General features: G+C 37.8%; 1 protein-coding gene across 9 annotated transcripts in view; it reads right to left on the reverse strand.

The window, feature by feature from the left end:
* Positions 1–433: 433 nt before the first annotated feature.
* NFIB (nuclear factor I B) overlaps positions 434–27,856 on the reverse strand; it is a 266,130-nt gene continuing 238,707 nt past the window's right edge. For 5 of the 9 annotated variants that reach the window (XM_063914058.1, XM_063914060.1, XM_063914057.1 and 2 more), the window contains 3 exons: positions 19,645–19,733; positions 17,813–17,917; positions 434–8,027 (listed from right to left, as the gene is read on the reverse strand). In XM_063914058.1, coding sequence (XP_063770128.1) covers positions 7,898–8,027; positions 17,813–17,917; positions 19,645–19,733 — 324 coding nt within the window. In that variant the 3' untranslated portion in view covers positions 434–7,897. The remainder of the gene's footprint in view (positions 8,028–17,812; positions 17,918–19,644; positions 19,734–27,856) is intronic. The other 4 variants (XM_063914062.1, XM_063914063.1, XM_063914064.1 and 1 more) reach the window with 3 other exon arrangements.

The following is a 27,856-nucleotide window of genomic DNA, read 5'->3' on the forward strand; positions in this document are numbered from 1 at the left end:
GGTCCATGAATTTATCACAGATTCTATGTTTCGGATGCAAAAAGTGGACTGACATTGAATTTCCCAAAGTTAAAAAAATGCAAAAAAGTAATTTTTTTTGCTTTTGCCAAAGTAATGGGGCTAATTGGCCTACCCCTAAGACTGTAAGCTCATTTGGCCAGGCTTACCTTAACATGTCACTGTATGTAACGATCCCATCTATGTATTGTGTTTTGTAATATGTAAATGGTTTTTAAATAAAGAATACATAATTCTAATGAACACATCAAAGCTTTAAAATATGGAATATACATATTATTTCTCGATTAAACCCCCACAACACAAGCCAATTTTTAATATACTACAAGCTGGGCTTTGTGGCAATAGTCATAATATGCTTCACCCTGGCAAAGGCCTGAAACGTTAAACGGAATAAAAACAAAGATAAACGGTGTCTGTAGCATAGCTCATTTTATTGTTTAAACAGTTTTTGCATAGGAAATATATCCGCTTCCAGTAATTGACTGCAGTATGAGCAGCTGCTAGCAGTATAGGCTGGATATAACAGTAACAATCACATTAAGTCAAGCTTGATTTACACCAGTTTAAAACTTATGGCAAATTGGAGTTCATTTGTTATTTCCAATGAAATTACCACCCCCAAAAAAAGCTTCATTATTTATCGTTGTGACATGTAAAACGTTTTTATTTGTTGCCTCACTATTGTCCTAGAGACCCAGAAGTTCAGATATATCTAACCGGGTGATACTCAACCTTTGTTGGGAAGATATATTGCTCAGATTGCATCTCTAAGTCCTGTACAGAAGTTCATATCAAGCCAGAAGCCAACAAAACATTGGGATGGATTTACTAATAACAATCAGTTAAAGCTTCAGTTTAGTAGCCTAGATTCATTTTAGTAGGGAAAATTAAGCAGTTGAAAACTAACAAAGTGACAAAGAGATCGGTCATGGAAAAGATTAATATACATTACAGCACTGTGCTGGAGTATGCAAATGCATTCAGCATACCACCATACATTTTGTCTGGAAAACAGTTTTAAAATGTAGACATCACAATCATGCAAAAAAGATTTCAGTCACTATTAGTTATTTTGGCAACTGGACATCCTAAAGAGTGTACCAATGCAAGCAGATTGCCAATGACTGCAACTGCTTGAAGAGTTCAATGTAATGTTTACTCTACGAGCTCCATATGCTGCATTACATGTACAACAAGGTGAACAGACACTAACAGTGGTTTGTCTAATTTTTTTTGTTAAGTTTGCCATTGGGAGTTGAAATGACCCTAAGTGCATTGCATAGCAGGTGCCTTATGTATGAGGTCTTAAACTAAAGTTAACCTATCCTTTAGTAAATCCATCCCAAAGATTTGCAACTGTGGAGAAAGCAACACAGCAAAGGAAAGAAGTTATATAAAATATGGTACAATTCATTATTCAACTGTGGTGCTCTAAAGGTGGACAAACGTTGAGTACCAGTGATAAAGAATAAGGTGTTCTAACTATATAAATAGTTTGTACATTAATTACCGTTTGGAAAACATCTACACAAGTGTCCTGTAGAAAGGAGTAAAATGGTACAGGAGGTGCCAAAAGTTTTAAAATGGATCAACCCTGGTGTGTAGCTAGCAAGCAATAAACCGACTACTAGTCACCTACAGTTGTACTAAATGTATCTAAAGAAACACACAGTCCTACAAAAGGTTGTTCTCAGAGAAATATCATTGATACGGGGGTAACCTTTTCCCAGGCTTCTAAAAAGTCCTATATGACAAGCACAAATAAACAGCTCGATGAAGAACACCTTATTTTTCAGAAGCCCAGACTGGGGACTGAGTTACCCCCTCACATTCTACATGGTGTAGCTTTTTTTTTTCTTTTTTAATTATTATTATTTATCTGTGAAGAAGAGAATCTGAAACATATTTACAACTGAACTCAACAGTGAGACTGTGAAATTGAACAGGCACTGCTAACTTATTTTGAGTTTTTTGGTAAACATTTTGCTGGTTTTTTTTTCTTTCTCATTTTGCATCAACACTTTATCAGTCCGTGCAACTTCAATGCCCTCAATGAAAAATGCATAATAAGCCATACTTCTTTAAAAAACAAAACAAAAAAAAAAACACGAAAACATCCTTCTGCATAAAGAGAGACATTTGCCACATCAGTCCCTGTAGCAGTTTCAAAACCATTCTGTCGAAAATAAAGTACTACAAACACTAGCTTTAGTGTAACCAGGTGACGCTGCTATCCCAGATGTAGGACTCTTATTGGGACGATGTAACAGCTTAGACATCAAGTGCCACTAAAGCTTAATATTTCACAAATCCAACATACATTTGAACTGCAACACACAGATATTTCTAAAGAGTAATAACTATTGAACCCTTTTTATCATAGAAAAACTACTTACAACCATTGAAGGAAATCAATTGCAACAAAATATGTAAAAATTGACCGTCTCCAGCTGTTTCTTTTGTCCCCCTTTAAGTATTAAAAATGTGACTGACAGTTGTGGTGTGGAAACAATACAAAGAGTTGTCATGGCAATACATTTGTCTGATGCAAGGGTTATTGTGACAGGGCAAAAGGGCAAAAACAGTTGTCCATGTTAAGTACCAACTGCATTGCTCCCACTTTGCCTACACAATAATGTTGTGGAGAAGGGAATAGATTACAGGGAAACTAGCAGAAAGTGCAATTCTGAAGGAAAAGTTTGTACTTCCTTCAATTCAAATGGAGTATTATGTGCAACTACACCTGTTGAAATAGCTTAGCCTGCACCTTTAAATCTTTCTAAGGAATATAAAAAAAATGTCCACGAAGCATGCAGCTGGTTAATGTCAACAAAAGACCTTGACAGGAACATGTAAACTATGCTTGAGGCCTAACTCCCAGCAACATTATAGAGCTGTTTCATTAACCAAGAATACTGTACAATGAATATGGGATAATTTCTACAGGTTTCTAATCTTACAAAACATTTTTTAAATGTATAGATGTGACTCCCAGTTCACAAAAATCTGAAAGCCATACATCTCATCCCTTATCCATAAACATAACAGGGTGTTCCCATCTGGCTTTTGTCTTCACGGACCAAAGTTTCATCTAAAGTAAAGAAAAATGGGTAGTGTAACTGATGAATACGTCCTATGCAATCTCTTTCCATGAAGTCCTTGTGAAGCTACAAGTTGCACATCCAAAATTTATGCTCCCTGAGGACATGGTCATGTGTGACTTTAAGAGTTCTGTTCTAAGTTCTCGGCTTTCTCAGGATCGCTGTGCATACTCAGTTCTTAAATACCAACATGTAATCACAATCACAAAATTCATTTTGCTAGAGGACAGTCACATATAAACTAAGACAGTGATGCTTCCAACATTCTGAAATGCTCCAAAAACCAACTTTTTCAAATACTAAATACAACAAAATAACCTTCATAAAATATAACTTTTCTCCATTTACATTTTTTCTTAAATGTTTAGCAACCTATACTTTTTAAGTACAAGTGACTCTGAAACAAATCCCTAACATGGACAGCATTTTTAAACTTTTTTTATTTTATTATTTTTCTAATACATAAATTAAGGATCCGGAGAGTTTTAACCCAAGTCCAGTTCCTACACAAGCAATATTCTTGTTTACTTTAAAAAATGGAAATAAAATATATTCCCATTGCAAATGCTAAAAAGGTAGCTTTACAAAGGAGGGCACGTGTAACTCAACAAAAATTTTAACAAAATTATACAGTGTACAAATAACTGTCTGTAAGGTTCATTACAAAGCCCCTCAGTTTTCGCTACTTACAGCTTCACAGATTCATTCACATATTTATCTATTTTTTTTTTCAAGCTGCCCATCTGAACATTACCCCATAGCTATATTGCTATAATTTAGGATTTTATTTTTTATTTGCCATGTCTATGTACAGTCTCCTTTACTGTTATTTTTCCTTTTTTCTTTTACTAAGCCTTAAAAAGTTCATGTCACTCTAGGGGAAACACACTTCAGAGGCAACGCCAAGAGGCCAAGACTGCAAAGCAATTAAATAAGAGGCAGAACAGTTTATGCGGGATGATTAGGTGCCTGGTAATGTTACAAGTTGTCATCTTAATCGATGTGGAAGAGAGGGACAAGGTGCTAGACATTTTAACCTGAATTTATTTATTTTAAAGGGGAAGGCCAAATTAAAATAAACATTTTCCTTTATTTCATTACGATTTTTTTTTAGCAGGGTTTCTCAACATGTATTATAAAAAGCGCCAAAATAAATTTGTTAGAGTAGTGTCACATATCAGATATTAAATACCTTACTTTTTCCTGCTGGTTAAGTGAATATTTCACTGTCAGTAAAATATAAAATTGGTACAAAAAGCTTGGGAAAATGTATTAACATTTACAGACACAAGTGTGCATTTGCTAAACAGCTACAGATGAAAAAAGGGATATCAAGCAGAAAATAGAATAATAAAATAGTTGAGAAACCCAACTACAGAAGAAAGGTCAGAGAATGAAACCACAGCGTTGCCTCATAATTATGTAATTTTTTCAAGATACTGTAATTATGTTGGTAAATTAAGATATTCTGCAGACATGGTCTGCAATTTTACAAGCTCCATTACAAGCAAGTAACAATTCTTAAAGACACCATTTAAATGTGCTAAAAAGTGCAAATATCCAAATAAAACGTTATTTCATGTCATATTGATTGTCTTTGACAACTAGCCCTAATAAAGAGGAGATTAATGTGTATGTTGATATAAGGATAATTATCATTGTAGTGGTTCGCACAAGTTCATGTTTGCGTTCGTTTTCCTGCTGTGCTATTGAGTATTTTAAGAGATTCGCCTGAGTGAGTGAATCAAATGGAGTTAGCACATAATCCCAGTTATATCTATTCATTATGTGATTGGCAGTGAGAACAATAATACATTTAATTGTATGAGGATGTGGTCACCAGGGTTCCTCAATTCTGCTGCCATGTTTCACTTATGTGTATTTAACTGATGAGTGAATTCACACCGGGGGGTTTGTAAAATCATATTAAATAAAGAACATTCACTGAGATTCACCAGGCACTCATCCTCTGCCTTGTAAAGTGATCAATGACTGCCATTAATTAAAATTAACTGCTGCCTGCACAGGGTCACTGTTTAAGGAGTCCAGATGAATCTTTGATAAAAGGAATCCTAAGATATGTTTTACAGAAGAATTTGAAGGGAAATGACTCTAGAAGAGTTGTGAATGACAATGTTGATGTAGGTTATATTAATATGGATAAATATGATCAAAAGTAAACAAAATTGCTGCTTTACACAGGAAGTAATAAATTAAAATGGCAGACAAAATTCTGCAATGTAGAATTGTTCTAGTGGTCATGGGACAAAGGTAGACTATTATTTAACTAAACTGAATAAAGGTAACATGTACATTTATTCATATATAAAATACTTTATTTTTTACTCCTTATAAATATTAAGGCTTTGTAGTCAATAGAAACATTAACTAAAATGAATTGTAGTATATGTGCAATACTACGTTATGTGCAGTATGCATGACTCTTTTGTTTACAGTGAGAAACGCTGTGGTATAAGCCTCATGAGACTAACATTACAGTGAAAGATTTTCAAGTCTTATCCCTGACATATTCCAGTATTTTTAGGGTGCATAATAAATCAATTTCATTACACTATGGTTATGTTTATTCATTTATATTTTTTTTCTTTTAAGAACAAATGTTTGTGATTCTGTATTACAGCAGACAATATGGGTCACTTTGCAGTCATGGCCAATCTATGGGCATTCTGCTTTACGGCAGCCTTATAAAGAGCTAAAATTTCCATTTGTCCAACCGCCCACCCATAATATATATATTTATATATATATATATATATATATATTATACGCATATATAAAACAAACTTCCCTCTCCATGTCAGTACACAAAAGGACCTCATCACACTGCAAAAAAGCAGTACCCACTTTGGTCAATTGAAAAAAAAAAGCATACATTAAATTCTTTTTTTTTTTCCTTTTCTTTTTTTTTTTTTTATCTGCGAAATTACCTAAAATAACCAAATACTGCTAAAAGCACTACGTACATAGGCAAAACTTGGTATTGCATAATTTGTAAAAATTTTAACCCATACCTGCTCCCTCCCACTTTCCCACATTAATTGGAAGATGAAAAACATGAAAGGTTAGTAGAAAAAACACCAAAATACTGAAAATATTGCTGGTTGATTACTACTTTTTTTAAGCGGCAATTATACACAGCCATGATATGCTTTATAAATGTGAGAAGGTATAGCTGTCTAAAAAATCCTGGATGTTACATAATTGTTCTTTCCTCTATGGAGTACAAAATATTTTGTCATAAAAATGGTAAAGATTTAAAATGATAATAAATGCAGCAAAACAACTTTAGTGATGTCACCTTTTTTTTTTTTTAATTCAAGGCAAGGCACGTAACGTGGACATTATATTTTCGTGCAAATTAGAACTACTGGATAGTGTATTAAATTACTATTCTCTTTTTTTACCATATGAGTTAAAAGAGGCATAATTCTGTAGGCCATGTGAAATTACATTTGATCTTGAGGATATGGGTTAAAGAGCGATTTACTGACAGCGCCATACACACTTCAGCAGAAGAACATGGTCTATAAGCCATTGCTATTCACGTTAGGCAGACTGACAGCTGAACTGTACAGTATATGTTTTTGTGTCTTGGCTCTGTCTTACTAATGCTGATGCCCACCCCCTTTCCCCCCGCAGAAAACGATAATTATAAATAAATAAACACTTGGCCCCTTATTGGGTAGCCTAACCAATATAAGTGCTACAAATCCTTTCCTTTCAATATTTCAAATACATGATTTGTCTGGATTTCTCTTTAAAATAGCCCTCAAACACTGAGGGAATTAAATATCTGTAATCTATTTTTACCTGTCAGTACCAGAACATCATAGGTTTTGTCTGGCACTAAGCAGGTTGTAGCTTTTCAAGCCCTGTAGTTTAGAGTCAGAGGGCTAAAGGACTAACTATAATTATGCCCCATTAAATAATTATTTACTAGCACTTGCCTCTAATTTAATCTTTGTTTGGGCAATATGTTCCATTGTTACACTGATTCTTGAGCTGGGAACTCCGTATATATGTACAAAGGCAATTGATTTCAGCAATAATTTGATGGACACAAATCTGCTGACATCTCAAATTAGGTAGCACATTAAAAATGATGCAAAGTGTATACCAGGGATTCTTGTAGTTACATCTCTTCCTGAAATTAATGATTGAAGGTCATTTAGTATTTTCTTTCCACATGCTGTAAAATATGACAACTCTTCTATATAAGGAGATCCGCGGTACGGGCAGAATTGCGGCCCATTATTTTGCAGCACTGAAGCTGCCTCACAGCCTTTCTTTAGTGAGAAAAATGGGAGTAGTGTTCCCATGCGTAAACAACAAGAAGACTAAAACCAAACAGGACTAGCTTATCATGCAATTATTAAGGCATCTAGAAAAGTCATATAAAATATATTGTCGTGGAGAAAGAGTGCCTATTTCCCAGCGGACATCAGATAACAAAGGCTAGTTTAGCAGGAGTTGCATTCTACCCATCCGTGAAATATATTAGCCACCCTTTCAGTGTCACGACTGCTTCAGCCTTAACCCCTTAGTGCTGTGAAGTCCTGAAAGCTAATGCTTGGCATTGCCTTGCAGGTCCTGCAAGTACAAAAAAGGTTAAAGGAATCAGTGATTGTAAGTGCTGCAAATGCTGGTCAGTTTCCTCTCTTTTTCGTGTTTTTTTTCTTCTTTTCTTCATGTCCTTTCTTCCTTCTTCTGTTCATTTATTTATTTATTCATTTTTTTAAGTTTTTTTTTTTTACTTAGTTGCTTGTCTCTGCTTGAAGAAAGGGTTCTCCAATTATATTTAGCCCATAATTTTGGACATTGCTTGGCAGGATTGATGTCCTGTTTGATACTTGGAAAGGAACCAAACTAGCCCAGGTACCAGGACTGCAAAAGAAAAACAAAACAAGAGAAATTCAATCAGTATAATTAATTACTTTCATTTGTCTGCTTACATCTCATCGTTGGAACAGTGTATGTTGGAATTTTTAGGCTAGTCTAATAACTCAAATATATAAAAATATAGAAATTATTACTCCATTAAAGCAATAACACAAAATATACTAAACAAAATCAGTAAATGCATTTGAACCTCAGAACTTTTGCAACGGTAATGAAGATGTAATAAAATTGATAAATGTGTTTAACCAACCAGGGAGATGGTTCTTTTTCGAAAACAGTGTGGATTTTACTTAATGCTGATTAGCAAGACCATTACTTTATTTATGTTTTATATATTTGGGAAAAAAAAGAAATGTAACTACCAATGTCAGCTTGTTTAGCACAAACTTTCTGTAAAAAAAACTATTCCAATAATAATCAACTTGAATCTCACTTTTGTTTTTCTGTTAATTTTATTTTATTCAGGTCAATGTAAGTAAACGCCCTGTATGTTTTTGGTTTCAGCAAGCATAGTGTGGTGATGCATACTTTATCTTCACTCTATGCTGCCAGTCACTTTTTAGGTTCTTCTGTCATACGACCTTGCATGACCTACGCTGTCCTCATCAGCAGGTGCATCTTTAAGCCAGCATCTACATACAGTAAGCTGTGAGCTAAGGACAAATTATGAGATAACTTGAAGGGATCTAGGGAAAAAAAACGTATCATCCAAGAATAATGTCAGTAATTGAAACTGTTTGCTGTGTCCTGGGCCTCATTTACTTAGCTGAGGTATACTGTAAAATTCTGTTTGGTCAAGTCTGGTACCTAAATTTGCGTTAGTAAACCTATATTTCTGTAGCGTGAATGGATTTACATGATGGTAAGACTGTTGCAAAAGAAGTCTACAATGGTTGATGGGATGACTTGGGTGGAGCAAGGACGGCCCATGCAAAGTATATAGGTGGCACACATTTCTCCTCGTTTTGCAGAGCAAAAATAGGATTTAATTTTTCACAACAAGACTAATAAACATATGTGCTGTTTACAGGGACATTTCTTGCTGTGTGGAAATGCACACTTCCATTTTGATCTTTACTTTTAAAATATCGGAATTTTACAGCTGGAGATTGGATCTCTCTCTAGATGTTTGATGGGACACATTTTCCACCTGCTAGTTACATTTTTTATTGGTAATAGGAACATTAAATTTTAGCAATAGAAAATAAATAATTTTCTTGATGTACAGAATGAAGATTAATTAATGCAATTTACAACATATGATGATACAGTTCTAAGGACACAGTTAATTCCATGACTAGCATATACAAATATAACAGAGGGGGGAATTCAATTAGCCATGGTAAATTACCCTAGCTAATTTATCCCCGGAGGGTACTTGAGTTTTCCCTGATAGCATTATCAGGGATTTTACTTCACCTGCCATGAGGCAGGAGAAAAAAAATCCCGGTAACTCACCCATTTTCACGTCCGAGAACAACACATGGATGCGAGAACATTTCCCGGATCCTGTATTTTTCGCATGACAATGGGTCAGATTTTACAAGGAAAAAATGGGACTCGATTGAATTGCCTGATAACACCATCGGGCAATAAACCACTCTAAAGACCCTTTTTTTACGCAAAACCATTGTGTGATCAATTGAATTACCCCCCAGAATCAACAATACTTGGAATTGGTTATATCTGTGCATGTTAAACTTGTGATCAGTTGTAGCCGTGCATGCGTTACTGGTATCAGGTATAGCTGTGCATTTTAACTTGCCATCAGATATGGTTGTGTATTGTAACTTGACACAAGGTTGTACATCATCACAGTATACAGGGTTCACCATGATTTCAGAAGTAAATCTGCGTAACACATGGGGTAGGGCAATATGAACTAACCAAGCCTGAGAGTTTAGGCAGAAACCCCCCATAAATATCTGTCACATTAAGGTAATATATATTTAAAACTTCTATTTATTTTTAAATGTCTGTTTAATTGTTAACGGTTGCTTATTCTTAAGTGCGCACTTGGCTACTAGGCTGGAACACCAGCCTCACTTGCAGTTTTTATGTTTGCATGGATGTAGAGGGAACTATACTGCAGGCAGGGTTGGACTGAACCACAGGGGTACAGGGAAAACCTCCTTTGGGCCCCACTGCCTGGGGGCCCACCTCTTCCTCTGGGGATCGGGTTCCAGGCAGGATGTCAAGCCTGGATAGGCATGGCTTATAGTGCTTTGGTGCAAAGAACATGTTTTGGTCCTAGCATATTTATCACAGACAGGGGCAATGTCAAATATAAATTTTGTGTTTCTTAAGGCGGAGTAGGAGCTGTTGGGTATGCTGCATTAATTGCTTTGCAGCGGATGCTACTTCAATAAATATCACTGCTTTAAAGGAAAAATATTGATCATTTCATTTTTTCGAACTGTGCATAAAGCAATGGTTCATGATATGAATAATAATAATAATAACCATCATCATCATCATCAATTGTGTCTAGTGTTAATTTCATATAGTGCTATACAAAGATAGATAGATAGATAGAGTGCCCACACACTGAGCGATTTTAGGGACGAATTGGCCGAAAATGATACATCATAACGATGCATCGTTTACAAAAGTAAACGATCCGATACGTGTCCCCGTTGCTCTTTTGATGTATCCTATGATCTAGTTCAATGTATCCTCTGATCTCCCTGCTGCAGGCAAGATCTGAAGCTATAGTCAACGACAGCATGCTCCTGGATGTGGCTACTGCTCAGATCTTAAGAGATCTATCTGATGTGTATGCACTATATCGTTTGTCCAGGATTGTTGGCGAGCTGCCGGGGGAGTTCATGGGAAATTGTTAACGATATTGCATTGTGTGCAAATCGCTCAGTATATAGGCACCAGTAGAATGTTTACTAGATAAGATGTTCGATAGATAGATATAGATAGATATGTAGACAGAATACCTAGAGATAAATAGATAGATAGGATGCTCAATAGATAGGATGTTGATAGATGTTAGATAGACAGATAGATATTCAATAGATACAGTAGATAGATATTGGTTACCTGTATGTAAGATAGACAGACAGATAGAGTATCTAGATGATAGATAGATAGATAGATAGACAGACAGATAGGTAGAAAATAGATAGAATGTTTGTTTGTTTGTTTGTTTGTTTGACTGATAGAAGTAAAATAGATAGATACAGATGTGTCCTCTTACTTCCTTGTTGCAGTCACACTAAACAGCCTTTGAAATTGCATCATGCCATGGCGGGACTCGGTAGTGTAAAGCGTCTTTTTTTTGTAGGGTTTTTTTCCCCGCAAAACTGTTGCATAGCATTTTGTATGCAAATAAAGTCGCAGCCACACACAGAATACAGGTATGCTGCACATCATTTGAATCAGCAGAAGCTGCTTGTTCATCTTAACACATTACTTTACATTTAAAAAAAACAAAACCATGAAACAAGACACTCAGCGCTATTGATTCACACTGCACTCACGCGTTATGTGTAATGCAACTTATAGCGCATGGAGCAAAGTTGTAAAAGGACCACATCTGTAGAAAGAATGTGCAATAGACAGTGGGGGTCATTCTGACCCGTTCGCTCGCTGCTTTTTATCACAGCCGAGCGAACGGGTCCCTACTGTGCATGCGCCGGCGCATGCCAGACGGCCAAAGGCCGTAGCAGGGCTGCGATCACCTCTGCCTGATTGACAGGCAGAGGCGGGCGCAGGGCGGGAGGGCAGAACCGTTTCGTGGGCGTGGTCCGGCTAACACAGGCGTGGCCGGACTTAACGGGGGGCGGGCCACAGCAGCTGCGTGACGTCACACGCAGCCGCTGCGGGCCGGGGAGCGATGAGTAGCTCCCGGCCAGCACGCTAAAGCTGCACTGGTCGGGAGCTACTCTTGAAGTGCAAAGGCATCGCCGCTGTGCGATGCCTTTGCACTTCTGCAGGGGAGGGGGGGCAGCACTGACATGCGGGGCGGACTAGGGCATCCCCCCGCATGTTAGGGAAGATGATCGTAGCTGTGCTAAATTAAGCACAGCTACGATCAACTCGGAATGACACCCAGTCTGTGGATAGGTAGGTAGATAGATATGCGATAGATAGATAGATATAGATATGTACATAGAATAACTAGAGATAGATAGATAGATAGATAGATAGATAGGATGCTCAATAGATAGGATGTTGATAGATAGATAGATAGGATGCTCAATAGATAGGATGTTGATAGATAGATAGATAGATAGATAGATACGTACATAGAATAACTATAGATAGATAGATAGATAGATAGATAGTTGTTCAATAGATACAGTAGATAGATATTGGCTACCTGTATGTTAGATAGACAGACAGAATACCTAGATGACAGATATACAGACAGATAGATATAATTTAGTTTGATTTAGTTTCATTTAGTTTTAGTTTGATTGATAGAAGTTCAATAGACAGAATGTGCAATAGACAGGATGTTGATAGATAGATAGATAGATAGATAGACAGATAGACAGATAGATGTTCAATAGATACAGTAAATAGATACTGGTTACCTGTATGTTAGATAGACAGACAGTAGAATACCTAGTGATTCCCTGCAGCATTACAGGGGAAAAAATCCTCTAACTGTAAACACAGACTAGTGGGTAAATTTACCAAAATGGGAGTTCTATTTAAGATGCCCATAGCAACCACTCAGATTCTACTTCTCATTAATTTAGCACTTTTCAGAAGATAATACCTGGAATCTGATTGGTTGCTATGGGCAACATCCCATCTTAGTAAATTTACCCCTAGGAATCTCCTTAGATAGATAGATAGATAGATAGATAGATAGATAGATAGAGATAGATACTGTAGATAGGTAGATAGAGATACAAAAATGAAATACACTGTAACACAATGTTAATTAAGGATCCCCTTAATAATTTGTTGAAAGAACACATTTTATAAAGGAGTAAAATCCTTGCAATATTTTGTCCACAGTATTATTCTTGACATAATATTTTACAAACAAAGCAATATGTTGTGTAAATGTATGTTTTATAGGACAAATTAGGTGATTTACTTGCTTATATATTTTATTAACAAACATAAAAATTTTAGAAGCAAAGAGACTATCCTTAAACTGCTGAGGACATGGAAAGAAGATGCGAACTTCACAAACTTGTCTTTTGTATGAGCGATGAAAGGATAACATTATATTCTACTGTAATAAGGTACATTAATAATGGCTTGCATGACCTTACATATGGTTCCATCAATTAATTCAAGGTTTCCCAAACACGGTTCTCTATGCACCCTAACAGTCTAGGTTTTAAGGATATCCAGGCCTGGGCACAGAGTTAAGCCGGGTACACACCTATACATTCATCGGGCCATTCTCCCTATATCGGGTGAACAACCGTTTATTGTATAGCTGTGTATGCAGTACCAATGCAGGCGTATTAGCCGATAAATGGCTATAATGCTCCTGCAAATGTCCGTATTGTGAGGTTGCATCTTATGTGCTGTTTAATATTTGTCAGGAGGACCTCCCAATCCAATAGTAGCCCGCACACACATAAACAATTCACGTCAGTATATCTGTGTAAGGGTGTCAGCAGCAGGTCAAGCCAGGGACTAATTAAGTCATCTGTATTTAAGCATGGATATCCTTAAAACCTGGACTGTTAGGGTGCTTTGAGATCAGAGTTTGGGAACCACAAACTTAGTCCCAGCATCACTGTGGTTGGACATCAAGTGATTTTAAACCAATGTGGGTGCTGCATTTGTTGCTAAATTAAATATCTTCCAGTTGAAACATAAAGCAGCAAATACCATTGTCTTTTACAAAGCTTAAAACACAGTTTGTGCTTGTGGGTGTTGCAGTACCAGATGATCCTCCTTTCTTACAGCTCTTCTAAAAATCACTTGACAGGAAACGTAAGATTAGCTCTGTTCTACCTAAGTGAACAAAGAGTGCTTAGAGCAGGCAACTGGTTTACCGCAGGGAGAACTTTACTTTTTTTTTTTTTAATCCTGCAGGAATCTGCAGCGTCCGCTCAGAGAGTATGAAAGATAGAAGAAAACATTTGCTTGAACAGAAAAAAAAAAAGTTGTTTTCTTTACTTTCAACATCTTGTATCTGGACCATCTCATTCTGGTCACACAGCAGATCCTGCTGTTTCTCTCCCATAAATGTTAACACTGAGTTCCCAACATGGACGTCTGTTAAATGGACATTATTGATTCTTATGGTCCATTGTTCCCACTGCCCCACATTCTAAGTCCCTGAAGTTCAAGTTCAATCTGGAATTACATCATGTCTCGTTTCTCCTGGTTACCAGACAGCCTGAGACGTGATCACAGCTACATAAAAAACGGGGGGAAAGAAAACAAACAGCCTTCTTCACGCTTCGGCTAGTCCTATCGATTTGAACATAAACTTATTTTCCCCTTTCTTTTTTATTTCTCTTAGGCATGCTGCAATTGTGGGGCCTGGCTAATTTAGAGATTAGGTTCCAAATTAGATTATTTAATGGCATTTTACTGGATTGTTGATCCATTTCCTGTAGAATGCCAGCATGTGGGTCTGGCTAGTGTACAATCCATCTATTTAGAAGAGATCTGGAGACCTTTGGGTGGAGAGTATTGTCTTTTGAATATCCAGTGTTTACAAAGCCCTGAAAGTTGTACTGAAAAGAAAGCCTTCTTGCCAACTGATGAACCAATCCTGCTTCTTCACTAGTATCAGCGGATTTAATATAAAAAAGTATGCAACATGCAGATTTAATGTGAGAACATAAATACTAAACTGAAATGCGTAATTGAATAGGGGAAAAAGTCTAAAAGCAAAAAGTACCCACAGAAAAAAAAAAATCTATAAAACATCTATACCATTTAGTAACAAGCAAATCTTATTTTTGTTTATACCCATTTGTAAACATAAATGGGAGCTGCCAGACTGCTTCCTCAGCCAAGGATTTAACTTCATAAGCTTTATAAATAGGAAACATAGTGCCAGTGTCTGTCATGTTAGACCAGAAAATAAATACAATATTTACTTGGTTAACTATGTATTGGGATCTAAAGCAGGAGTTTTACACACAAGAAGGAGAGACTGACTGCGGCCGTTGCCTCCTCTCTATGCAGAGAGGAAACTACAGAGCGCTCACAGAATAAAGCTATTCTCAGGAATCCTAGTAACAATCCAGCTGCTGTACTGTAGTCATGTATCAAGATAACACACTGCGAGCAGGAAATGCTGACCTAATGTTTTCTCGTGGGTAATTAAGCAGAGTTAAAGAAAGAAAAACGCAGCCGCTATTTTAGACTGGGGAGGCACCAATGGGTTGATGTGAAAAACCATGTAGCTGTGTAATGTAATACACATTAAAGAACATACCTATATCATTTTATATTGATTTTTTTAGGACTGTCGACTGACATCTCCAGAATATTAATAGAACTATAAAAACGTGTGTAGAGGCTTGAACAACAGATGGAGATCAGAAAGAAAGTAATGTAGTTGCCCCTTTTCATTATTTGTAGACACACACATATGTAATAAGCCACCAAAGCATTGGTCACTAAGAGCACCACAATTTCTGAAGTCTAACTCAAAATACTCTTGAATGAGTGTTTTAAATATAAGTAAATAATTATTTCCTAAACTCAGATTTGGTGTCTCAAGAGAATGTGGCTGGTCTTTCAAGGTATATCTTGGAATAACCAAAAGCCAGTTATCTAGAAATTACATGCATCTTAAAGCCACAGTGGTTCCAGCAGCTAAAAAAAAAATTAATGTAGGTCGTGGCATGGTGGTTAGCATTGCCATACAGCAGTTGGGTCATTTGTTCAATTCTAACCAATTCCTTATTTGTCTGGGATTTATATGTTCTCCCTATGTTTGTGAGAGTTTTTTCCAGGTACTTCCTCTCTGTCCAGCTTCCAAAAGCAGACTGGTATGTTACTTGGCTTGTGATGCTCCAATGGGGCAGATACTGATATATATGACTATGTATTCTCTATACTGCACAATATGATTGGCACAATACAAATACACTATAATAATAATAATAATAATTCCTAAAATATGTGTACAAATGTCTCAGAGATGCTGTCACAGAAACATATGTTGCTGAAAACAAGAGCAGAGTACAGAAGACACTCCGTAAATTTATATGTTCAGTGTATTATCAGTGCCTCAATGTTTTTATCAATATAAGATCAGTTAGGCAACAGGTGCAATTTAGGTGGATAAATACATTTATCTGGCTCTTTGTCTCACTCAAACTGGAAAAACAAAATTGGAAAATATTTCAGCGGCATGCAATAACTTTCCTGCTAGTTGTGGGAGTCACTGTTGCTATTACTGTGAAAAGCTATACAGCAGCTAACAACATAAGGAACATGAGTAAGGTGGAATCTGGTATTGGGTATTAATCAATAAGTATAACGGGTTGGGGCTGTTTCACTGGTGGCCGGGATCCCGACGCTAGGATCCTGGCCGCAGAATGCCGGGGAGGGGGGGGGGGGGGAGCGCAACAAAGCCCCTTGCGGGCTCGGTCGCGAACTACGCTCTCCACAGGTTATATTCCCACTCTATGGGAGTCATGGGCATCCACGAGTGGGAATAGTCCCTGTAGTCGGCATGCTGTCGGGATGTACAGTGGGCGAGATGGAGGTGTCAATATTGTGACCATCGTTCTCCTGACCACCGGTCACATAACTACATCCCAGTATAACTACACACTTCCCTTATACAGGTGGGTTGGCTGTATGTCACAAAACATGTTTTGTGTTAACTTAAGATTGTACTGAATTTTAAACTTGTGTGTCATCTGATTCATGTGCTCTGAACAGGCCAGATTATAACGATCTAAGGGGTCTATTTACTAAGCACTGGATGGAGTTAAAGTGGATGGAGATAAACTACCAGCTAATCAGCTTCTAACTGCCATGTCACAAGCTGGGTTTGAAAAATGACAGTTGGGAGCTGATTGGCTGGTACTTTATCTCCATCCAAGGTTTAGTAAGTAGACCCCTTGATTTGTAAATTGGAGTTATGCCCTAAACTGACATCTTCTAATGGGCAAGTAAGGGCAACTGTCATTAATAGAAAATAGGTATTGTAGATGGGTGGTCAGTCCACTGGGTGCTATAAAATGACTACAGGAGATTTGGATGTAGTGACCTCTAAATATGTAACATACCACAAAATACAATAATAAGTACATTGACCAATTTATCAATCCCATTGAAAAACATTTTAAAAGGTAGTAATGGTGAATACATGCCCAGAAAACATTTAATATCAGAAATTGATTTTCATGGCATTCCAGGATATTGCCATCCTTGCTGCCCTTGATAAATTTGTCATTACTATACCACATAAATAAAATCTCACTGGATCCACATTATTGGATGTGTAATCAGAGAAAGCGGATTTCTTATGTTGCAGACCGGAATGTTATTGACCTACGTAACTGCTCTCATGTGGCTTTCTCTCTAACACACTTTAAGAACACAATGTAAGTGATAGCACATCGTTCTCTTATCAGGATGAGTTTAGCACATTGTATAGCCCCGGGGAAAGATTGCCAAACTTTCTATACCCAACTACTAATTTATGTATGAATCCTAAATCTAGAATTTATACTACGTTTTCACAACTGGGCAGCGTATAACACAAGAAAAGTATTACAACCATCTTAAGTTTCTTCTGGTACTAATGTTGTACAAGATGATTCTTCCATGCATAGAATTTGGGACAAGCAACTCACACAAACCTTTGTTTGCAGAAAGAGACTGCCCACTGTTCAATGAAAGGTCTCTTCTCTTCTAAAATACCAGGAGACAGAAGCAATCTTATAACCTTTCCTATCTGGAGTTTTCTGAAATACAGTATATAATAAAATAGTCTTTCCTTCCCCTGACCTATATCATGAGTCTTGAAACAAGATTGTGTAAATTTGTACAAAATTAAAAATGTATCATTTATTGCATCCACAGAATAATATTTTGTCTGAATGGGCTTTCTCAAGCTTCAAATACACATTTGTGTTAACATGGAGTTGGAGCCTGACATTCATGATCAGCAACTTAAACTGTGCTCACTGAACAATGCCAACTAATGATTCTTATGGAAGGTTTTTTTTCTAGTCATGACTTTGAGGCATAGGAATTTCATCTATGTTAATGAGTTGTCTGAGAAGCGAAGGTGGAACATTTGGGAGCCTGCACCCTGACGGTTGGATGCAAAGAACGACTACACAAACATTTGACTGTGTGTAAATCTGCACTTGATGTAAACTGTAGTATGTACTTGATGTAGTTTGTCATTAAGAGATGTTCCCTAGATTATCATTCAATGTGCTCTGACTAGACAACCTTTAATATCCTATTAAAATACAATAAAAATGCTCCATAGATTCAGAGTACAGCCAATATACCATACAAGGTTGTTGGGTCTTCCTAAAATAGGTTGTTTAAACTTACCTCAGTCTGGTAGTCTTCTAGAGCATGGCTGCCTCAGTCTTGCCATGAGAAGCCCACCAGTTCAGGTGGCAATTATAAGAAGAAAATGTCCCAACAAAAACACAATGGGACACAGAAGATAAAAAAAATTCACAAACCAGGAGGCTCCTAAAGGTAAGACTTGACAGGCTTACTCCATAAGAGGAACAGACAATCTTTTCTTGTATGTGAAACACAAAACATGTAAATGACATAAATTCATATAAATTGTAAGTGTAACAGCCATATATTTCAATAAATCAAATGCATGCATATCTACACCACCATCACCCACATCACAAATCAAGTAGAACCTCTGTCTGCCAACAATACAGTGTTCTACAAAATTGCTCCATTTTTTACCATTCTTTTTATAATCAAAGGAAAATGTCATTTTTATCATGCGAGTGGCAAATAATTAGCATTATATTTTGTTAGTAAGCTTTCCTAGATAATTAGAGCGTTATGTAAGACATGCTTTTCTCTTACTTTAACATAACTAAATGGATGAGAACGGTATCATGAACAACCAGTTAGTATGTTAATTAGATGGTTACTTCATGAGTTAGTTTACCACTGCATGTACAACAAGAAGCTGTGTGTGGTGATATGTAAGGATGTACATATGTAACGGTGAATATGCAATGTGTCTATTCAGAATACTGGTGCACATCTAAATTTGCTGTTAAGTTAATTATCAATATATGCATATATCAGCTCCAGATCCCTACAGCATCTGAAGCTTGTGGTTTCTTAAAACAATGTTGGAGCATGAAAGCCTGTATTTGACAGCAACCATACGGTGATCCAGACATGGATTAACCCATTAGCTGCTGGGCAAATCTGCTGTTAACAAATCTTTCTTTGCAGATACTCAAGTCAGCAAACCTATAGGTTTGTCCAAGCTGTTAACCCGTCACAGGGAAGACTACAATGGAAAAAATGTGTTTAGAAAATTCTGTGCACAAATGTTTTGGTTATTTGTGATATGTAAATAAATGTTTCCAGGAGAGAGAGAAGGAGGGGTTGGGGGAAGCTACAACAGAGCTATGTCTCAATGTAATTTATAGATGGAGTGTAGGGTTGGAAATAATTAAAATTTTACCTTTGCCAAGTTATTCCCAATGTATCCTCACTGGCACTGGGGTATAAATGCCTGCCGTTTTGATTCATGGTCCAGTCACAAATCCTCAGCTGTCAATTGAAACCTAGCAGTCAGATATGGATCCAGCAGTACTGCAGTTTTTTTAGTATTTAAACATGCAATGGTACAAATCCTTGAGTAAACTTACTATTTGTTCAATATGTTATAATGACCTCCAAAGAATAGAAATATTATATAATATATATGCATGGCTCATTCTCCCTTGTTATAATGGAGTAGTACATAATAGCATTGTGTATATCCTTGCACTTCCACATATGGCAGATAACCTGCCCTTACATTATGCTGGACTAGAACATGATGTGTCCTGTAGTCGTGTAGATGCCAATTACAAACACTGGGGGTTATTTAGAGTTGTTAGCAAACCAAACAAGCACACTTGTGGGCAAAACCATGTTGCACTGCAGGTGGGGTAGATGTAACATGTGCAGAGAGATTTAGATTTAGTTGGGTTATAACGTTTCTGTGCAGGGTAAATACTGGCTGCTTTATTTTTACACTGCAATTTAGATTTCAGTTTGAACACACCCCACCCAAATCTAACTCTCTCTGCACATGTTATATCTGCCCCACCGGCAGCACAACATGGTTTTCCCCATTAGAGTGCTTTTTTGGTTTGCTAATAAACCTGACTAATGCCCCCAGTGTTCAAAATGTTCTGTGATAATCAAAAATGCATGAAGGTTTTAGCTGACAGAAGCTTAAAAACTGTGGAAGACTACCGGTATACACATGACCACTATGTAGTGTACTGTGTTCAAAACAAGAACTGATGGAATGGTCTTTTCCATGAAAGATAATTGCTGCAATAAATAACTTTTTTTATTTTTGATGGCATACAAGACGTAAGCAGCATTTTCAGCACAAACCTATTAGCCATTGTTAAACTTAGCTGTGACAAAAAGAAATTGTTAATGACCAAAGATAAAAAAGAATTTTAAAAGGAAGGGGAGGATGCAAATAGTTGCTGAGGGCAGATCATCTGGTCTGCGTCTGGTCTGTGGCATGCAGATGAAATAAAACAGCACCATAGAAGACATGCAAATTTATAGAGGCAAAGGAAAACAATAAGGTTTAGAAAGATTAAACTGAAATAAGACACCTACAAAGAATAGCCACAATCACCTATAAAAATATGATGGTCCGCCTACTACTGTTGTCCTGGATATGCATTGTTAAAAACTAGTATATTTTGCCAGCACGACATGACTAAACTGGTGAAGACAGCTATCTTACAGAATTAAATGATTAATTGTAATATGCTATATATGTTGGGTTGTACTATATATATATACATACATATACTGAACAAAAGATGCGGCACTCAGAGACTGACGAAGCCAAGTGTATTTCACTCAATGTGATCCAACGTTTCAGGGTCTATGCGCCCCTTTGTCAAGGTGACAAAGGGGCGCATAGACCCCAAAACGTTGGATCACTTTGAGTGAAATACACTTGGCTTCGTCAGTCTCTGAATGCCGCTTCTTTTGTTCAGTATACCCATCTCTTTCCAGAGGGCACCGGAGCATTGCTAACCTTATGGGGGAGTGCCATAGACTTGTATATACATATATATATACATATATATATATATATATATATATATATAGAAGCTGGGTAGGTGGCACTCAGGAGTCAGTTTGCAGCAGTGTATCAAACTTTATTTGCGTTCATATCCTGGATATGTACGCAAATAAAGTTTTACTCACCGCTGCAAAACTGACTCCTGAGTGCCACCTACCCAGCCTCTATACATATGGTACCGGCATATCTAGGATGGCACCGGAGCAAGGAATACTGGGCTGTATGTAGAGGAGTGCCGGGATCAATTGGTAGAAAAGAAAAATACTTTCAAGATCGATACAACCGATCAATGCACTACACCCAACAACATGCATTGTAGGCAGATACCGCCAAGGGTGCTGAACAACACAAATAATACAACACCCACGCTTGGGTGATAAAGCCAACTATCAGGCAATGAGTGCACCACAAATGTTAAAATTGCACCCAAACTAAATGGCTTTTTGTTTTTTTCCTGACACAAATAGCCGACTACATACAACACTACGGAGATATCTGGGTAGGGAAGGTGGAAAAATTATACAATAAAAAAAAAACTTCTATCCAGCCGCCAGAACCTTATAAAAGACTACACTAGACACACCCACTGTCACCTAAGAGGCTACTGGGTACACATGACCTTCACTAAATTCTAATCACAGCCTCAAAGTTTAATTCAACTCAGTCTCATTTCAATCCTTCAGTTGTACTTCAGCTACCTTTAGTGTAATTTCTTCCCAACACCTTTTAGATTGTAATAATTTTGTACATGTTATGGTATATAAATTATTTGTATAATGATAACCCCAATATATAGCACTATGTAATATATTCATGCTTTAACCACTTGCCTGGTATGTTTGCATTGTTTGCGACCATGCCAGGCTGGGCTTTACCGGTCATGATAGTAAGCAATGCGATCAGTCAGAAATACCCACTGAGTAGCTGTCGGAAGATAATTTTCCAGCAGTCACCAATCTCAGAGGGACCTCCCAGTCCCCATGCACCCACGGCTCTGCTGGCCACAGTGATCGGGTAGCCCGGCAAAACACTCACAACCAGAAGATGCAAAGTAAACAGAGAAGCCTTGGCTCATGGTATCAGTGGCTTCTCTGCCAGTATGTCCCAATCACTGTGGCTAGCAGTGATCAGGCAGCCTGATGGCACTCCCAACCCCTGGCTGTAAAGAGGAGCAGGGATAATCCAGCACTGCCCCTACTGTGTACACCCAGCAACTACCGAGAGGAGCAGCTGCCAGGGATAATCCAATGAAACAATACACCAGGGGAGCAACCACCAGGGAAATATAAACATAGTAGTGCCTCCTTCCTCCAGTCAGTCTCGATTCACTGATACGTTAGCAATTTATTGATACATTGATGAGAGAAGATTTTCTTTTCTTCTTTTTTTTTTTTAAAAACATTAAATTGATTACAGATCATGCACGTATACTAGGGATGGCCATAGACCACAGATGGGCTACAAACATCACTGCCCTATGGCCTATGACAAGTGATTTTTGTTTGCCTCACATAGGAAAAGTGCCTTCTTCATTCAACAAATGAAGAAAATACAGGATGCTGAATCGGGGCTAGAGAAGGAGAGTGAAGGGGGCACTTCATGGTATTTTGTATTTCATAGGGATGCACACCACACACACACACACACACACACACACACACACACACACACACACACACACACAATCTGATTGCCAAAATAGTAAGGAATGAATACTGATATTGCTTCACCCCCTTAAACTGCAATGGTTAAAGCTATCTGTTGCTTTTCTTCTTCTACACAGTTCGCAAACACCTGAAATTGACTTAATTGATTATTGTAATTTTGTACATTATTATATATTGTAGATACATTATGTAAAATATAATTTGTATGGAAGTTAAAGCAGTGTCCGGAGCAGGTTGCTTCCTTTCAAGCAAGTAAGCAAAAACAAATCCAATATAGCATGAAGAAAATTGCAACCTCTAATGTGAACCATATGGCCTATGTTTTTGCTACAAACAAACATGAAGACAGAAGTAGGTAATAGGCTGTTTGGTCTACCCAGCCCAGCAATTCTATGTGAGTACTGAGTATAGTATGTTGGCAATATGTTGTCAACTAGTTTTATTATATAACGCCAAGGAAGTAGAAAGAGTTGGAGTTGTCCTGTTCTTCCAAAGATACAAATGTGTTAGTACAATTAATCATACAGATTTTTGGTAGACAAACCCTTGTGTATCAATATGGAACCATGAATGACTGTTTTTAGGTTATATATTTAAACAATAAACTATAAGCAGCCCTCCCAGTGCACTGTTGACGGCTCACTGTTTGTTTCATGGACATCATACATGGGGGCGTTTTAAGAGAGGAGGGGACTCGGGTGCAGCCTCCATCGCAGGCCCCTCCTCTCCAGCAGCAGTAGATTCTGGCATAATGCCAGAGTCTATTACGCATGCACAGGTCTCCAAGAATATGGCACCCGTGCCTTGTTCCCGGGGACACCTCCAGTGTGCATACGCAAATCACTCGGAAATGGCCACGGTGACCATCTTCCAAGTGATCTGTGCCCGCCCAGTAGGGCCACCGTCGCGGGACTCCGGAGGGGTAAGTTTAATATATGGGTGCAGTGTGTGCGATGTGGACCCCCCTAGACCCAGGGCCATGTGTGCACTGCACACACTGCACCCATTATAGAAACGCCTATGATCATACGATACACAAGGAAGGATAATGTTGCAATAACCAAATTAAATGTATTGCACAGTATGTTCAAGCCATCAGAGAGGACTTTGAAAATGACTTATTCTGTTGATTTATGATAAATACAGACATAAGTCATAGTGGGAATTCAATTTACAGGGAATCCTGGTCGCTCAGCTGAATCAGCGCAACAATAGCTGTACTGTACGTCAGCCCAATCTTGCACAAAAGTGTTCGTAGACCCATTTTTGTGCAAATATGTAATTCGGCTGCCTAGCGAAGGGTGCAAGCTGGGGTGTCGTTGCCGGTGTTTAAATGCTGCTACAACGGCAAATCACACTCCTTGCCGGCAACTCTCTTTAGTGTTATTCTTTATTCTCACATGACAATATAGATTAAGTAAATATAATTGTATTATAAAAAGGGGTATAAAAACTGGCTGTACTGCAATATTTTTACCCCTTTTAATATGCAATTAAGCACTGTACAAATTAGCATTTCAATAATACTGTAGAAAACTAGACCCATAGTTAACAGAATAATATATTTGCTGTATGTAGTGTATTATACACTAATGAATACAGCCTAAAATATTGCATAGTGCATTAGATCAAATATATTTTAGTTAAGCATATTTTTGCCATTGCAACCATAGAGGCTTGTGGCACAATGTGAGGAAAGGCTGACTTTCATACACTGTAATGCAGACAGAAAACTGCAATTTATAGTATTGAAAATCTGTCCATGGGCCCAGCTGAATTATTCTGTTCTCTTATAGTGGGAAAGAGATATTTTCCTCAAGTTGTGTTTATTTTATCTGTGTCCTCCTGCACTACACAAAGGCTTTGGACGGCTCTATGCATCTGTACAACCTGCAGCCAAAGTATCAAAGTGTTACAACAAGATTCAAGTTTTTTTTTTTTTTTTTTTTTACCAGGAATCAAATTTTGATGGTTTGCAGTAAGGCTTCAAACAAAGCATATTTGTGTCAATAACCTCAAAACATTATCATGACTTGCACAAAACAATATCATGTACGTGAAAATATTAATAATAAACTTAATTTCTTTACTTTTTCTGCAATCTGCTTGTGTAAAATACGCAGGAAAAACAAACAATGAGGATCATAGATACTGTTTAATAATACAGTAGATGTGCAACTGTTTGAATAGCCTATAATGAAATTAAATTGTCTTAACCATTGGTAGATGAGAAGACAATATACATAATAAAATGTCCATGTAAAATATTATAGTAACCTCTGTTATTCTAATGATGTGATCTAATCTCTTCAAATGAAACATTTGCATAATGTCATTTTGACTTCCTTTAAATGTGTTTCCTTTCTATATTACATATGTGTAAGGTGACCTCTTATCCATTCTCGTACCACACAGGCAGTCACGTGTCCTGGTTTTACGTCAAACTCTAATTTATGATAAGCGACACAATAAGCGCTTTCCTAGTGTGGATGGGTTGTTTCCTGGCTATGTGGGGAACTTCTATTAAAGAGCCCACTCGGGCCTTACTCTGCAGCCTTCAGCTGTCCTTCTAAACAGACTGAAGAGAGTGTTTCAGTGATCGATGTATTTTGCATTCATCATGACAAAACAGCATAAGGGAATGAGGGAGCTTTCTAGTTAGCAGCACAACAGAGCAACCAAAGGATGCACCTGGAAAATAAGAATCCCCACCATGACATTTAACTAATGTCATTTGGAATTGTTCTAGAGTATAAAAATGCACTCCAACAGGGCTGTATGTAAGCCAGGAAAGGCATAATAGGCCAAGGGTGGCACTAATTAAAAGCAGAAATCCATTTATACATTTATACTAATTCTCTTCTTGTTTTGCAGGGTACAGGAAAGTACTTTTTTGTAGCTTGGTAACTTGGCTTTTACCCAGTCCTCATAGAAAGCGAAGAGGAGTGCGTTTGCGATCCTCCGATATCTGCTGCATTACCCATCATTAAATAGCCCCAATAATAAAAAATGTGCCAACCCTCAAAAAATGTTGGCCTTAAAAAAGATTCCCTATATAGTTTCCTGACCAACATAAAATACTTCTCTAAAGGCGTAATATAAACATAAGCAACTACGCAATGGAGTATAACTAGATGTGTTTACTTTGAAAATACAAACAAGAATAAAGCTCATTGTAAAAAGTGCACATTTTTTAAATAGTCCTTCATGAACTATAGCAAGAAAAAAGGTTTTGTGTTCGTTATGTTATGACTGTTTTATAATAGCAAATAAATCACTTGTTTAAAATACAATGTTTACAGTAATTGTGGTAATGCAGTTTACAATGAAATAGTGCTATTATAGGTACTTGAATTGAAAGCAAACACGTGGCATCCTTTCATCCCCTTAAGGCACTGAAATACTGTCTCTTTGGAAAAAAAAAAAAATAAGATTTTACTTACCGATAAATCTATTTCTCGTAGTCCGTAGTGGATGCTGGGACTCCGTAAGGACCATGGGGATATAGCGGCTCCGCAGGAGACAGGGCACAAAATAAAAGCTTAAGGATCAGGTGGTGTGCACTGGCTCCTCCCCCTATGACCCTCCTCCAAGCCTCAGTTAGGATACTGTGCCCGGACGAGCGTACATAATAAGGAAGGATATTGAATCCCGGGTAAGACTCATACCAGCCACACCAATCACACCGTACAACTTGTGATCTGAACCCAGTTAACAGTATGATAAACGCAAAGGAGCCTCTGAAAAGATGGCTCACAACAATAATAACCCGAATTTTTGTAACAATAACTATATACAAGTATTGCAGACAATCCGCACTAGGGATGGGCGCCCAGCATCCACTACGGACTACGAGAAATAGATTTATCGGTAAGTAAAATCTTATTTTCTCTGACGTCCTAGTGGATGCTGGGACTCCGTAAGGACCATGGGGATTATACCAAAGCTCCCAAACGGGCGGGAGAGTGCGGATGACTCTGCAGCACCGAATGAGAGAACTCCAGGTCCTCCTCAGCCAGGGTATCAAATTTGTAGAATTTAGCAAACGTGTTTGCCCCTGACCAAGTAGCTGCTCGGCAAAGTTGTAAAGCCGAGACCCCTCGGGCAGCCGCCCAAGATGAGCCCACCTTCCTTGTGGAATGGGCTTTTACTGATTTTGGCTGTGGCAATCCTGCCACAGAATGTGCAAGCTGAATTGTACTACAAATCCAACGAGCAATCGTCTGCTTAGAAGCAGGAGCACCCAGCTTGTTGGGTGCATATAGGATAAACAGCGAGTCAGATTTTCTGACTCCAGCCGTCCTGGAAACATATATTTTCAAGGCCCTGACAACGTCAAGCAACTTAGAGTCCTCTAAGTCCCTGGTAGCCGCAGGTACCACAATAGGTTGGTTCATGTGAAATGCAGAAACCACCTTAGGTAGAAATTGAGGACGAGTCCTCAATTCCGCCCTGTCAGAATGAAATATCAAGTAAGGGCTTTTAAATGATAAAGCCGCCAATTCTGACACACGCCTGGCTGAAGCCAAGGCTAACAGCATCGACACCTTCCATGTGAGATATTTTAAGTCCACAGTGGAAAGTGGTTCAAACCAATGTGACTTTAGAAAACTCAACACCACATTGAGATCCCAAGGTGCCACTGGAGGCACAAAAGGAGGCTGTATGTGCAGCACCCCTTTTACAAATGTCTGAACTTCAGGTACTGAAGCCAGTTCTTTCTGGAAGAAAATCGACAGGGCCGAAATTTGAACCTTAATGGACCCTAATTTTAGGCCCATAGACAGTCCTGTTTGCAGGAAATGAAGGAAACGACCCAGTTGAAATTCCTCTGTAGGGGCCTTCTTGGCCTCACACCACGCAACATATTTACGCCAAATGCGGTGATAATGTTTTGCGGT

This window comes from Pseudophryne corroboree, chromosome 1 (assembly GCF_028390025.1).
Source record: "Pseudophryne corroboree isolate aPseCor3 chromosome 1, aPseCor3.hap2, whole genome shotgun sequence".
NCBI classification, from domain to species: domain Eukaryota; kingdom Metazoa; phylum Chordata; class Amphibia; order Anura; family Myobatrachidae; genus Pseudophryne; species Pseudophryne corroboree.